This window comes from Salvia miltiorrhiza, chromosome 1 (genome assembly GCF_028751815.1).
Source record: "Salvia miltiorrhiza cultivar Shanhuang (shh) chromosome 1, IMPLAD_Smil_shh, whole genome shotgun sequence".
Lineage (NCBI taxonomy): Eukaryota > Viridiplantae > Streptophyta > Magnoliopsida > Lamiales > Lamiaceae > Salvia > Salvia miltiorrhiza.
The window spans coordinates 44,845,207-44,860,600 of NC_080387.1; the positions used below are offsets into that span (position 1 = coordinate 44,845,207).

General features: G+C 33.1%; 1 protein-coding gene across 6 annotated transcripts; it reads right to left on the reverse strand.

The window, feature by feature from the left end:
* Positions 1 to 1,628: 1,628 nt before the first annotated feature.
* LOC130985511 (protein LIKE COV 1-like) lies at positions 1,629 to 9,881 on the reverse strand. Of its 6 annotated transcripts, XR_009088989.1 has the most exons (9): positions 9,460 to 9,845; positions 8,635 to 8,687; positions 7,316 to 7,425; positions 6,754 to 6,921; positions 6,569 to 6,666; positions 5,802 to 5,928; positions 4,187 to 4,354; positions 4,020 to 4,089; positions 1,629 to 1,917 (listed from the first exon to the last, which is right to left on the reverse strand). XR_009088989.1 is itself a non-coding variant. In XM_057908536.1 (7 exons), the coding sequence occupies exons 1-7, from the start codon at positions 9,613 to 9,615 to the stop codon at positions 4,257 to 4,259; spliced, it is 810 nt and encodes a 269-aa protein (XP_057764519.1). In that variant the 5' UTR covers positions 9,616 to 9,881; the 3' UTR covers positions 3,973 to 4,256. The 6 variants fall into 6 exon arrangements, 2 of the variants coding, with proteins under 2 accessions (XP_057764519.1, XP_057764496.1); XR_009088991.1 differs by lacking the exon at positions 4,020 to 4,089; XR_009088992.1 differs by lacking the exon at positions 4,020 to 4,089 and having other exon boundaries at positions 1,629 to 1,920.
* Between the last annotated feature and the right edge of the window lie 5,513 nt (positions 9,882 to 15,394).

Here is a 15,394-nt window from a genome sequence, read left to right on the forward strand (position 1 = left end):
CCGGTTCAACCAGACTAGGGGGAGTAGCTGATGAAGACTGAAATATGCACCAGCGCTGTGCTAAACATAACGTGAATATTTCTAGTTATTTTTGTTATTGTGGTTATTTCTGATATTTGATACAGGATTGCCCTGACTTTAGGCTTGGCTCAGCTCGGCTCCGCTTTCCAGCTCTGATGGCTCAATTTCAAGATGTAGATTAGAATAACGGGGCTTGGGCTTGATTCATTGGGCTAATGGGCTTTAGGGGTCTAATGGGCCCAAGGGCCTTAAGTTTATGTTCATGCTTATAAATAGGGCCTTGATGCATAGATTAGGGGATAGTCATTTTTCTAGCCTCAACTTGTAAACTGTAAAATACTCTCTCGATTATAGTGGAAAGCCCCCAAAAACCCCGTGGACGTAGGTCGTCTCGACCGAACCACGTAAATCCGGTGTCGTTTACTGCTTTCTAGTTTAGGTGTTGGTTTCTCGTTTCACCAAATTTATTAATCTATGTTTATAAGCATACGAACAATATGTTTTGGTATTTTAATTTAACTTTATTTTGTTGTTATAGGGATGTCAATTCAATTTAAATCGTGAACTTGATCTCAATACATAAAATAAGAAAAGAATATGCATTCATATTGTCATATTGGAGACCGAATCAGATTGGGCGTGCGGGCTCGGGTGGTAATTTTGGAAATGGTCCGTAATGAAATCCTTTCATGGGTGGGTTATGAATATGAGATCAATCATAAAGTTGAAATAAAAACTTAAAATAATGTTTAAATATAATTTATTTTTATAAAAATACAATTTAAATTTCAAACACTGGACCAAGTTGCTAATCAAACTCAATGTTTCAATAATATCATAATATTTGTGTTTGTTGAAAATTCAATTTTTCTAATTTTATTTGTATTCTGTAGAAGTTTTGAAATAAAATGTAGACATCCATCTAATTTCAAAACTCAAAATTAATTAAGAAAGCTTGGTGCACGTTATCTAAATTATTCTCCCATGCTTTCAAATGTCATTGGATCAACAATAAAACGAATTTGTCACTCAAAGATTTGGAAGAACGTATAGTTCGTCACATACTGAATCAAACATATTCAAATTCTACGAGTTATGTAAATCAGAAATTCATTCGACTTATACTAGAAGCAAATTCTTATTACTAAGTAGATTTATCATAATTTCATAAAAGTATCATATTCCCAATAATATAATATCACAAAATGCGTAGAGTAACTTAAAAACATAATCAGACCAAAATAGCAACCTTCATTTGGTATTCTTTTAGGATTAATTATTGGAAAATTCATATACTTTCACACATTTTGATTTTTTTCCTATAACTTTTAAATCTGTCCGACAATCCATTAATTAAATAATCACATGGGATTTTCCCCCATCGATATTTTCTGCCCCAAATTAAGTCCTAGCTGACAATCGAGAAGCTAGCGTAGCTATGTCGTCTGGTAACACAAACACCGTTTCTGTATTACCATTGAAGTTGTCAAAAATTTGGTTTAATTTAGGATTTAATCGTAATTTCTTCCTCAATTTCAGAGGTTGTTCCATACTTGCCTCTTCGAGTCACATGTTTGTCACTCCAACCTTCGGTTCCACGAAGAATGTCCACAAAATTGAGATCTTCTAGTAAATCTTTGTTACTTGATTGATGGTACAACAGTTTCCTGTTCAGGAGATGATGAGGTACAGTTCCAAACATGGAGTGTTAACACGTATATGGCAACAAGAAGGCATGCCATAAAAAAAAATGATCAGGTTATATACCAACGAGGACTAAGCCTCGTGATCGTGATTTCTTGTGATTTGCACAATTGTCGTTTTCTGTGGTTGCAGAGCAGAGTCCTAGATTTTCGACATACGTCCGGGGATGCAAAGCCAACACCTTGGCCCAAGCTGCTGGGATTTGGCCGGAGAGTTGATTTCAAAGAAAGAAACAGTGAGATAGAGTATGCGAAAATGGGTATTAGGGTTCCTAATTTAATTAAAAATATATTGATAAGATATTAATTGAAAAATGTAGTGAAAATTACATGTAATATCCAACATAGTGACACTTGAATAAAATAGGTACACGTAGAATTCGCATAAAAAAATTAATTAATCGAAAAATATCATCGAGGAAAAATTCTGAATGATTATTTAATTCATGGATTGTCAAGCATAATTTAAAGAGTGGATTTTTAAAATGGCCACTTTCATATTGTAAAATTAAAAATTGTCCACTAAGATAAAAATATTAAAAAATGGCCAGTGTTACCAAAATACCCTTCACATTAAAAATTAAAAAAATGTCCACTTTACATCACCCCTTTAAAAAATCCCGCAATTCACAACCAGTGTGAATTCACAACCAAAACAATTCACAACCAGTGTGAATTCACAACCAAAATTTTTTGGTTGTGAATTCACACTGGTTGTGAATTATCACAATTCACAACTAATCGAATTCACAACCAGAATTTTTTGGTTGTGAATTAACAACCAATCGAATTCACAACCAAAATTTAATTCACAACCATAATTTATTTTGGTTGTGAATTCAAGTAGTTGTGAATTTCAGTTTTTAAAGTTTGAATTCACAACTAAAACTATAATGTATTTTGGTTGTGAATTCATAGATCTGGTTGTGAATTCATAGATGTGATCGTGAATTCAAGAACATTAAGTTGTGAATTTATAGATTTAATTGTGAATTCAAGAATATTAAGTTGTGAATTCATCGAGATGGTTGTGAATTCATAGATCTAGTTGTGAATTCATGAACGTTTAGTTGTGAATTCATAGATCTAGTTACGAATTCAAAACATTTGTACAAAATTACATAATTTTCATCAATTTCTTCACTACTTATATTTTTTTCTATTAAAATCAAATTGAATTTAACTTTTTCTCAAATTTCTCTTTAAAACAAAATTCTTCCCAGATTTCATGGTACAAGCGCACAAATCTCAATTTCTAAAAACTCCAATTTAGAAACTAGAAACTAAACTTCAATTCTAAATCATATCCCATGAACTTTAACTTTCACCTTTGGTACACGAAATCACAATTCTAAACCCCTCCAGATTTTCTCTCTTTCACATCACAATTTCTCCAACTCTGCGCCTAGCACCCCGATGTTTCAGTATTTTCAAAAGCGATCCAATCAAACTAACACCGACGCTCTTAATCTGCTGCGTTTACCGCTGTTTTTGGATCCTCGTCGCGGCTTCCGCCAGAGCGGCGGCGGTGGTCGACGGCACGTGGAGGAAGAAGCGGGCGCAGGATTCCGCCGGAGACAAATAATTGGAAGACAACACCCCAGCCGCCGACTCTCCAGATCTGGAGCAAGATGTCGAAGATCATGGCACAGATTCAAACGGTGCGGCCGGAGTTGGCGGTGGCGCGGTCGGTGGTCTGAAAGAGTGTGGTGACGAGCTCGCCGGAGGGCGGGATGCGGTGGAGGTCGGAGAGAGAGAGGAACTCAATGAGGATGTGGCAGCGGAGGACGTCGACGAGGTTGGTGGAGGAGGGGCAGAAGTCGGCGGTGGGGGAGCGGAGGTAGGATTGGAGACGACGAGGAGAGAGAGAGGGGATGTATCGGACGAAATTGAGAGAGAGAGAGAGAAACCGTGAAAAGATAGAGGAGATGAAATGGGCTATTTTTTAAAATTTTATTGTTAGGGGTAATTATGACTTTTTGCATAAAAACTGGCCAATTTTTTAAGTTTTTATTTCATAGGCTAAATTTTAATTTTACAATATGAAAGTGGACACTTTTATATATTAACTCTAATTTAAAAGTCATGTAAAAAAACCAAAAGGTGTGAAAGTATATGAATTTTCGAACAATTAACCTTTTTTTTAATTATCTTAAGGAGAAACCAAAAGGCCACAATACTAGTAATTTATAACAAAAAAAATATATATATATAGAAGACCCAAAATACCTCATTGAAGGCAAAAAGAGAAATTAAGCCCAAGGGGCAAATACATTAACTTGGAAACTCAATTACCTTTACTGTAATAAAAACATATAAGCCGCCAATATTATAAAATCACAAAACCAGCTTCCTACCTAGTAAACTGCAATAATTATGCTGCAGAAGATGAGAAGATAGTAATCTAACAGTTCAGAGACAAAAGATCGAACTCTGGAATCCAAATCAGATGCCAGCATTACCAGTAGTGAAATTATATCAAAGGCATGCGCAACCTATCATATTACTCATGAATTCAAAGCCTCTCAGCTTCTACGATCTATCCGGTCTGATTCTATCAAGTTGAGTAGTATGCCGATCCAAGGTAGATAGGATTTGGGGCATCGACATGCCACCAGATACCACGATTTCTGCATAAATAAAACGAATACTACATTGGACTATATTCCCAAAATACACACATCTTAGAAAATACTTTTTGAGAATTCCAGTTTAATGTTTTTTTCTCCAAGGCAGTAAATAATTAGTCTCTGCCTAAATCAGCACTATTTTCCATGTAATACACAGTAAAAGTGTTTACATTTCAATCCATATCCTCAAATCTTGATTATCTACTGAAGTTACAAGATAAAAGAGATAAAGAGACACCAAGAAAAGTTTTCCCAGTAAAGAAGAAACAAGTTAGAAAGACATCCGAAAAGGGAAGGAGAAAAAAAGTTTTAAACTCCATACAAGTATCATTTGCAATGCCTGGGAACACTAAGTGCCATGTTATGTTCTTATATCACTGCTGGCTTCCAATCCCCTATCTGCCAATATACCATACATTCAGAAGGAAAATGATGTGTCTACACGACCACCCACCCAAATCACCCCCATGCCGTCCTACCTAATCGGCAACCAGCATTCCCTGTGTCCCACCATAAGTAACGCTCTCCCTACTAACCACCAGCCCCCTAAACCTTCTTCTCCTAACAAAATATTTTCCCACGTCCTTCCCCTGTACCTCACCTGAGTTCCATCAGTCGGTTTGATGACCCAAAAATCACCCAGTAATTGATTCCACAACCAACCAACTTAATGATCCATATTGAACTTAATCTTATCACTGACACCTCACCAGCTGATAGCCAATCCTTCAAACACTTCTAGTGCGTGTTCTCCTCTATACTCCCTCGAACTAATGCACTATCATATCTGCCATAGCTCCCTCCCAAAATATCATGACAGTGAGCTAAGAACAGAAACTATGATCTTTAAGCCATTTGGAACTGGCGTCTGGCGTTAAACCACTAACAGGTGAAATCTGAGTACAAGAAAGATTTGTGCCACTGCAGGTGCAATTCAGGTGGCCAGATCTCTATTCAAATGAAATTGTCTAGTTTCTTTAGCTTTCAATCATTGCAATAGTGGCAATTTCAGGTAAGGGTGACCAACATGGTTGTAACATAGACCAGGTTCTCAAAGGGACCAAAGGGACCAAAGTTGTAACATAGACCAGGTAGGAAGTATGTCAGGTTGGTGGGGGGGGGGGGGGGGGGGTTCTCAAAGGGACCAAAGTTGCAAAGTTGCAGCCTAGCAGGGGTTGCAGGAGAGGCACAGGCTTACAGGATGAGGCTGGCACAAGCACAAAGAAGATATTAAGGTTGATGAAGGCAGAATAAGGTAGGTTTAAATGGTTGTCGATAGATGCATGACAGTCTGATATAATAAGTTCATAGTATAGTTATAAACAAGGGGCTAATCACATTCAGATTTATATCTCACTTTTAATTTTTTTGCCAAAACAACAGTCAGTAAAGGCAAAAAACGCAACTACCTCATTATCATACCAAAATAGGTGCAAACATATCTTACCAATTCCTTCTCGTACAGACAAGTTAGGTCTAATAACATCTTTAGCATTGACCAGGAACATATCACCAATGTAAAGATGGTTCGTTGGGACATACACACAGCAGAGCTCTTCCTCTCCTGAATAACTCTGGTATGGAAGAAAAATAATAACTAAATAAGAAAAAAAATATATACAAGTAAAATCAACCCAAATTTGCAAATTCACCAAAACATCAGAGGGTCACTGTTATATTATTAAACATTAATCAAGAAATTTGATTAAATTGAGCTTCTGTGTTACATTACATCAATAGAGATACAAGGAGGAGGAGGGTTGCTTCCAGACTGGGCTAGAAGTCCAAGTTTTAATACTTAACCATGACAATCAAATTAATAAGTGGCTTTATATGCAGATAAATGAACAGAACTTACCAAAGAATTTTTGCATCTTTTGTTCACAGTTCATAGTGTATCAGTACATGAGCAGGGAAGGTAATCAACAACATGAAAATTAACGCATCAAAAAATTTGACAGATTAAAACTGCTGGTTATGCGCTTACTATGTGCAGGTGAAAATTACCCAGCCATAATTTCGATTTCGAGAACATCTCTCTTCTTCAATTAATTATCAACGTGACCATCATGCAACAAAACATTACAGTTCCACAGGCTAGAATGATCCAGTGTGCAAAAGAACCCACATTTAAGGGGCTAACATGACCAAGTCTACAGATATAAATCCAAGTGCCAGAAAATAATAAACTAAGAGATGCAAGACATGGCAAACCTGGAGTGTGAGAGATGAAGTGATGAACCCAAATGCGTATTCACCAATACGCGGATGCCTTATTATAGCCACTTCTTTGAAAGCCCGTGTGTTCTGATCTGCAATAGTAATGTCTAACAAACTCTGAATCCATACCTAGCAAAAGCTCTATTCAAGAGCCTAAAAACTTGAAAAAACAAGTGCACCTGGAGATATGGCAGCACTAATTTGCTTCGAGGCGTTGTAAATATGACGAATGAAGGGCATGCGCTTAATAAACCACTCTCCAAGGCTCAAAACAGAAGCCCCCAACCATGATGACATAAATACTCCAACCAAGAAAATAAAAGTAATGGAGGTCACAAATCCCAAACCTAAATCAACATAAGATACAGTGTTAGTAGCAGTAAAAATATGCAAAAGGAACATTTATAAATGTAGGATTCTATCAAAGATAATTAAATGAAAATTAACTATATAAAATAGATATCAGCGTTGCAAGAAATTAAAATTATTCGTAATAAAATTTGTTTCCGTTATAAGCAACATGATTTCTATGTATATACTTCTTTAGAATTATAGAAATTTTACTTCTATACTTCTTTTTTCCCAGAGGAGATGATAATCATGATATTTTTTTCTATTTCTTAACTAATACTAATACGTACAGTTTTGTAAGGTGAGTAACCTAATATATCAGATAGATATGAAAGTAATAAATGGTGACTATCTACTTTTAGACATTAAGTGAAAGTTCAGCATGCTTACCAAATATATCAATTCCAAGTTGAGCATAAATAGGAGAGAAAAAGCCATCCACAAAATGAATGAACCACCATGTTACATAGAAAGTAATAGCTATTGGTAGAAGGATGACACTGCAAAATGACAAAGTAGGTGCATATCAACAAGTGCACAGATGAGCAACAATTAGTTTCAGGTGCAAAGCAGAGGGAGTATTTACTAACAGTACATATATTCACTAATGTACATTAAACTTTGGTGAAACTATTCTGTAGAGACAAATTGTTATATACTATTTTTTTAAGTTGTAAAACAAGTATGATAAATAATGAAATGGTTTGTAGCTCAAATAATATAAAAAATTGAAAAACAGTAGTAATGCAGTTCTAACAAAATTTAGATAGTCAGAACTTATTGATTAATGGATGTTAAGAAAATAAGAGATGCCCTAGACTTCACATCTGGAATCACATGGGAATCCTGCAACCAAGTATCACTTGTCTCTCTTGTTCTTTTAATTCCCGTGGCCAATAAGCATTAAAATCTGTAATAAGTTCTTACAGGACTGTATATTACAATAAGGGTTTAGGGTTCTTTTGATTTTATTTTTAAAGAAAGCCTCTTACTACACAACTTGTCACATTAGGAATGAGTGCTCAATCCCTTCCTCAAAACGACTAAACTTTTTTAAGGCATGCAAATATTTTGTGATGTACCAGAAATCGATTAGCTACTAAAAAGCTAGATCCTTGTGCCCACATTAGGAAAGAGATTATTCAAGACTTCCTTCAAAACCACTAAAATTTTCTGAAGGCATGCATATAATTTGTGATGTACCAAAAATCCCTAAGCTAAAAACTAGATCTCTATCTAAATAAAAGTAAATAAACTGAATCAGCTAAAACTCTTAGCCTATCTATCTCTTTGTCATCTTCCACAGTAACCAAAATATTTTGTTTCTGTAGCACCTTGCATTGTCTTAGTGAGGTAGCAGCCCAATAATAATTGACAACAAGAGTGGTTCAAAAGATAAAAATGAAGCTTTCACACTGATACTCAACTTGCCCCTCATGCTTCTTCATTCGTAATAAGATAAAAATATATTATGTACTGAGAAAATAACTATTATGTCTGAGTGTCCAAATATATTGCAGGTCTATGCAATGAAGATTACCAACTGAAGAGATCAGAGATCACCAAATGCAATCATAGACCAACCAAAATGATTATGTCAAAGAGAAACACCTATATAGTAGTCAAATCAAAATCTAAAAGGCTCCTACATGTATTATACAGCTTAAGCTTAGAATTGTAAGGACCATGTTGGATAAATATTTTCTCACCATCCAGTCATGAACTTCTTCGAAGCCCAGCTCCTCACGACTTTGTAAAATGTCTGCATGATTACAAAGATGAAGAATTACACTTTTATCTTTCGATACAAAGCAATTTATCTAAAACCAGCACAAAATCGGGTATTTATATTGATGAAGAAGCAATACAATATGTTCGCATGAATTATATGATGAACAAGCTCTACAAAATACAAAATATCTTTACATGCACAGATCATTATCATTATCAGCTTGGAGATGGGGATGAGGAGTGGGTTGCAGGAAAATAGTACAAGATGAGCTGATTAAAGTTAGGCAGCTCTCCACTACACAAAAAGAAAACAGAATGGCACACAGATGATGTCCATATGTCTTGTTTCTAATCATCATCCCCCCCCCCCACCCTCTGATAAATCCATCCATCTTAATACTAGTCTTCTGCATGTGTGACTAAACTAAGCAATTACAACCCTCAATGTAAAGAGACAATGGCAATTTACAGATAATTCTTTAAAAGAGGTTTGCAATTGCTAAAAGACGAGGATAATCAACGGTTTCCTTCTGATACAAAATTCATCACATCACAATAACTCATTAGTTGTTTTCCCACTACAATACTTAAATTCAGAATTAGTGAACAAGACAGTCTTTATTGCTAACTACACATAACTCGCATTTCATATATGCAATTAAAGAAACAAATAACGATAAAGCTCGTCCAATATAACAAAAGAGAAAACAGGTGGCAAAAATAACTCCTAAAACCCTAAAACGGAAATAAGAAAAAAAGAAAGAGGAAGAATCCAGAGACCAAAACATAAGTGCAGAAAATACCTCACGGCCAGAATGATGGTGGGAGGAGGAAGCGGAGGCGGAGGAGGGGCCGTCGTCATCGAGGCGGCGGTCAACAGAATCAGCCACCGGTATAAGAAGCTCGCGATCTCTGTCTCTGCCGCTGCCCATCACGCCGAGAGATTTCTCATCTCCCATCACACACACTCCTTAAAGACTCTCAGTCTTAACAGATTCAGTGTTCAGCCGCCCCTCTCTCTAGAAATTGAGCTTGAATTGAATGAGCATTCCTTTACTGTTATGGGTTATGGCTGGTTAGATTAGGCATCAACCAATAATAATGAGAACCAATTTAAATTGGTGTTTTAGTTGTAAATCACAAAATTCAACGATGGATGACGATTGAATTTGGGCCATTTGATGAGCTGTCCCCAACCACACCATGCCAGCTCTTTCCTTAAAAAGACAAAATATACACTGCTATTTTGTTTTACTACTAAATACTTTAGAATAAAATACGGCGACAATCATATGATAAGATAAATGTATAAGGGTTAATCACATAAAATAATATAGTATCTGCGTAAATTTATAATTTTCACGTAAATTTAAAACATTGCACTTACAATATCATATAGTATTACCTTTTTCAATAAAATTGTCTGATGGGTATGCTAACAATTTCGTTAGTTTTAATAATAAAAAAATGAGGATGCTGTAATTGTAAAAATATAGTGTCGTAATGCAAAAATTTAAAGAGCGCGCAAAAATTATAAATTCAAATAAATATTAGTACTACTATGTTATTTTAGCAATTATTCATTTCTTTTCAATAATAGTCCAATCTTTGATTTCTTAAATTTTTCTTTATTTTTGCTATTTCCTTATGCCTTTTTCCGCTTTCGGGTTGGAAAGAAGTACAAAACATTAATTATTTATAATAATAATAATAATGTATCCCACTGTCTTATAATGAGAAGATATTGTTATTTTCTTTAACAGGACATGTAACTCAATTAATTGTGCTTATATTTGCTAGTGAACTGTAACTGACCCGACAAATATTGTGCTTATATATATGTTATTCGCTTATGGTCGATCTGATAATCCATCACATGTTTTTTAAAGAAGTAGTTGTATGTTGGTTTGTGTTTTCCACAAGTTTCGCACGGCTAATAGAGCCGCACACTTATCAGCTCAAGTTGCTGAAAGCGTTGGACAAATGGTTTCTCGAGGTGGCTTAAAGATGTGATTGTTAAGGATAATAATTGAATAAAGAGTATCTTTCCCGTTTTAAAAAAAATCACTAACAAAGTTATTTATCGCTTGTAATAATAACAAAATAATGTGACATGAAAGGTATTTAGTATAGGAATATAGAAAATAAATAGCATACATGCTCAGCTACTGCCGTTCCGAGTTAGTTAGTTTGCTTAGCTGTATTTTCCCTTTTGCCTTATTTTTCCACGTTCCTTTCATGTAGCTAGTTGTATAAAGAGGATGTTGAGCTTCGATTGTAACTCATTCACTCAATCAATAAACTTGTTTTTCCTCATTTTACATCTTTCTCTCCAACAAAAGACATTTTTCTTGTTCAAATTAACTAGTCTTATGCATTCATACAAATTTAAGCATCGTCACTTCACCTAAGAAATTTCGAATAGAAAATATTATCGTGTTGCACTAGAAAAAATAAATACAGTATATTTGTATTGTTACTATTAAAATGCACATAAATATCAAAAGTTAGCCTGAAGTTCGTAAAAAAAGTCATCATTTCTTTCTTTCAATCCTTCTTTTATTATAACTATTTATGACACATAAGAAAAATTATTTGTAGAAGAGCAGAGAGATAACAAAAAGGGGTAATTATATTCATAACCACATTTTTACTCACTATAACCCTGTTTAAAATAATAATAATAATAATAATAAATAAATAAATAAATATAAATTTACTATTTTATCCTTTAATTCATAACATCCAAATAAAATATACTTGAAATCTTTCTATTTCAAACCCATTTTTTCACAGTAGCCATTTATTTCTAAAATATTAAAAATACTAACAAAAGTATTGTATTATTCCTGTAATTCCATTTTAAAAAGTTCACATCCCTATTTTCTTTCTAACGTAGCCATTTTTTTCTTCACGTAACCCTTTCATGCACAGTTGCTCGAATACATTTAAAAAGTATTGCATCTTTTTTTCTGGACAATTGTGCCCAGTTCTTGAATGCATTATAATTTTATTGCAACAAGATAATATCATATCATTAGACAAAGACTTGATTCTATTGAAATTTATTGAAATAAACTGGATTATTTTAAATATTTTCAAAACAAATTATGTCAATCTAATATTTAGAATGAGCCCAGTTAACATAAACCTAGCTAGTTTGCGTTTCAATCTTGATATATCAATGGAAAGAAGAAGAAAAAGACGACCAATTATAGCGCTTATAATTGTTCCTCCGTCTCAATAGAGTCTTCTCCAAATAATTTCCAAATTCCCTTCCAAATTTCATTTCTCTTTGATTAGCATGTGTGCAATTTCTACACTCAACTTAGTTTTACACAAAAATAATAGTACAAATTTATAGGGAGAATTAATTGTGTTTTGGAATTTGATATGAAACCATACATTTATAAGGTATTTAATTTTGAATTATAAAATATAGGGTAATAATAATTATTTATTACTATTATTTTAAATTAGGGGCGTCAATGAATTTTTGTTAGGGTGCGTTCTCTTTGTAATTTTATCATGAGAAAAGAGGGATAAACAAAAATTAGTCTCAGAATGATAAAATCCCATGGTGTTGAGAGAGGCCCAAGTCTTTACAATAGTGTGTAGCCCAAAAAATATTTTACAAAATAACTCATAGACAATACCACCATTTTGGAGGCCCTTTCGCCACAAAATAGTTTGCAAAAAGTGTATATGAAAAACCTAGGTTTCAGCAGTAACAAGTTGCGACAATGAATAACTTTAACAAATCAATTAATCTATACAATGTAAAGTAGTTGCAGTACCAAGTTGTATTAATGATATATGGAGTACATTTTATTTATAAACTTCCTATGAATATTTTGCATTTTAATGACAGTGATATCCATTTTAACCTTGAGGTTAGTATCATATTTTAATATTTTGTTTATATTACTTTCTCTTTTCATTTTTCTAAACTTCTACTTTACTTTTACACTCAATTATTCTTCAGCTTTCTAGTAATTTAATATGTTAACATGATTACCTAATTAATACTCTCTCCGTCCCACGAATCTTGATGCATATTCCTTTTTGGACCGTCCCACGAATCTTGACGCATTTCTACATATAGTAACAATTGGCTAAAAAATAAGAGTTCTTATCATTTTTCTACTTTATTACCTACAGACTTCTACTTTATCATTTTTCTACTTTATTACTTACACATTTAAAACACTAATCTACAATTCCTTAATTTTCGTGCCGAAAATAAATGCATCAAGATTCGTGGAACGAAAGGAGTACATACATTTTAGAAAATCGACTGATTATTTGTTGTCTGTGTGCACCAAAACCTCCTAAATTCTCTGAATTTGTATGCACGTAGTTTTATCATATTAAGAATTATGTTCACTATTGTATATATTCAATTTAATATTTTTTTGTTGGACATTGGAATATATCTTGTGATTCTTAGTTTGGGCCAAGCCCAATCCAAAATCATACTCCCTCCGTCCCAAATGAAATGTCCTGTTTTCCTTTTTGGGCTGTCCCAAACGAAATGTCTTGTTTCCTTTTTTGACAATACACTCTCACTCTATACTTAATATTTAAATAATTTCCACCAACCCACTTTATCTACTTTCTACACATTTTTTAATTTCCGTGCAAAAAAAAAATAGGATATTTTGTTTGGGACGGAGAGAGTACTATTAAACTGCTTGGACATGTATACATTTGACTATGTTTTGGAAATTAGGCTTATAATGTATCGGGGAAATTAAAATCTCTCTTTTTAGGCAACCTTTTGGAAAATTGCTAATTTCTTGTGGTAAATGACGTATAGCTTATTCTTTCTTACAACTGTAATCGATTGAAAACCGAGCTACGTTGCATGTTTTTTTTGTAAACATATTTGTCATGCGTGATTATTTTAAATTTAAATATTTTTAAATTAGACTTAGTTTTAAATGCAATTATGGAGAAGGACATTTGGAATAATTTTAATATACATTTATGAATTAAAAATTGGGTGTATATATAAAAATTAGAATTTAAAATATTATATAAATTATTTAATTCTCTGTATAAATTATTTATTTATTTATATAAACATATTTGTTGTTGTATTTTAATTTTTATATTAATTATTTACATTTTTCTTTATTTTTTAATTAATTTTGGGCTATTTATACATGAACCTTTAATAATAATATAGCTTAGACTTTTAAGAGCCCAATATTGTTATATTAAATGAAGGTTATTAATTTTGTTATATTTATGGTTTGGTGTTATTTGCTTAAAATGAGATTGACTTAAATTTTTTGATTTACAATCTATATATTTAATTATTATTAAGGGGGTCACACATGTACACCTTGGAATTTCAGAAAAAAAGTTGATAATTGGATAGAACACTTTGAGAAACATTAATGACAATCATCTTACTACATTTTCAAACAATTTGCTAGCTAGATTATAGCTTGCATGACCTTAATTCTTTATACACAAACTCAGCACTGCACATATTGTGAGTTTGTTGAGAGGCAAAGCTCTGTATTTCAATTAAATGGGAGCGCCCTTAATTTGAAAATTTGAATGGCGATGAATTAAATTAGCAGTGATGGAAGTTAAAAGCATGCGTGTGTTGTGTTGGTATAATTTAGTATGATGGTGGGAAGTTGCTAACGTGCACGGTGGGCACCGACGTGACAAGTCTCTTGTGATTGCATTCAAAGCTTGTCCTTCTTGATTTACTCCAGATATGCTACCACTACCCCTACAACTACAATCCACATTTATTTTTGTGGAATTTAACCTTATTATTTGAGAGCTCGAAATTCCTACTTACATTTATTCTTTTGTTTGCTTTCACTTTAAATGACCAATTCGTGAGCATCTTCCAAAAATGCATTTTGAAAAATACGTCAATTTTTAATAGCGGCTGTAGTTTTATTATAGGGAATTGTTAATTAGTGCACTCACTTTTATCAATTACTCCATATAATTGCAACACTACAATTTTGGTAGTAAAGAAGTTGGTATGTCGAACATTATATTAATCGAAGTGAAAATAATGACAGCGTGCAGTTGCACTTTGACATCACCGGCGCCGGTGAGACATGACATAGCTACTATTTGGTGACCACAAAAAATTGAAAGGTATTATTTTACAACAAATTAAACAACAATAATATTATTGCAATGTTTCAAGGTTGTGTTGAAATTGTGATAAAAGTCTAGATTTGTATACTAATTGACTATCAACCTTTTCTTAAATAACACTTTTTAGGAATATTAAATACTAGGTTCGTTTCTTATAAGTTATAAGTGTCTTGTTTGTTTTGGACACAGTTATTTAGGAAGAAGTTAATTGGATTATTAAATGATGTGATGTAGACTCTAAAATTCTTATTTTTTTAAGACTAATTTTTTCATAAAAGAATATATGATATTTGAATTGGGACAAAAAGAAACATGTGCACGTGGTTTCAAAAAAAAAAATACTTGAAATGGGACGAAAGGAGTAATACTCTTAAAATATTGATGAGAATTAAATTGAATCAAGTTTTGATTTGAAGTATGATCAAGGACATTATAACTAATGAAACTTCAAGACACAACTATATGCGATTAGTCTTATATATAGTATGTATATAAATATATACATACATAAATTTGATAACTTGAATGCATATTTAAAAACCATAGAATATAATCCCGTTTTTTTTTTTTAAACCATAGAATATAAGAGGAGTGATAAGT

Excerpts from the sequence above, each read along its gene's own strand:
- LOC130985511 (XM_057908513.1), bottom strand. The coding sequence starts at position 9,615 with ATGGGAGATGAGAAATCTCTCGGCGTGATGGGCAGCGGCAGAGACAGA. Across the intron at positions 6,667-6,753 it reads TAGTGCTGCCATATCTCCAG|ATCAGAACACACGGGCTTTC; the intron begins GTGCACTTGTTT and ends TTACTATTGCAG. Across the intron at positions 5,929-6,568 it reads CTTCATCTCTCACACTCCAG|AGTTATTCAGGAGAGGAAGA; the intron begins GTTTGCCATGTC and ends CTTCCATACCAG.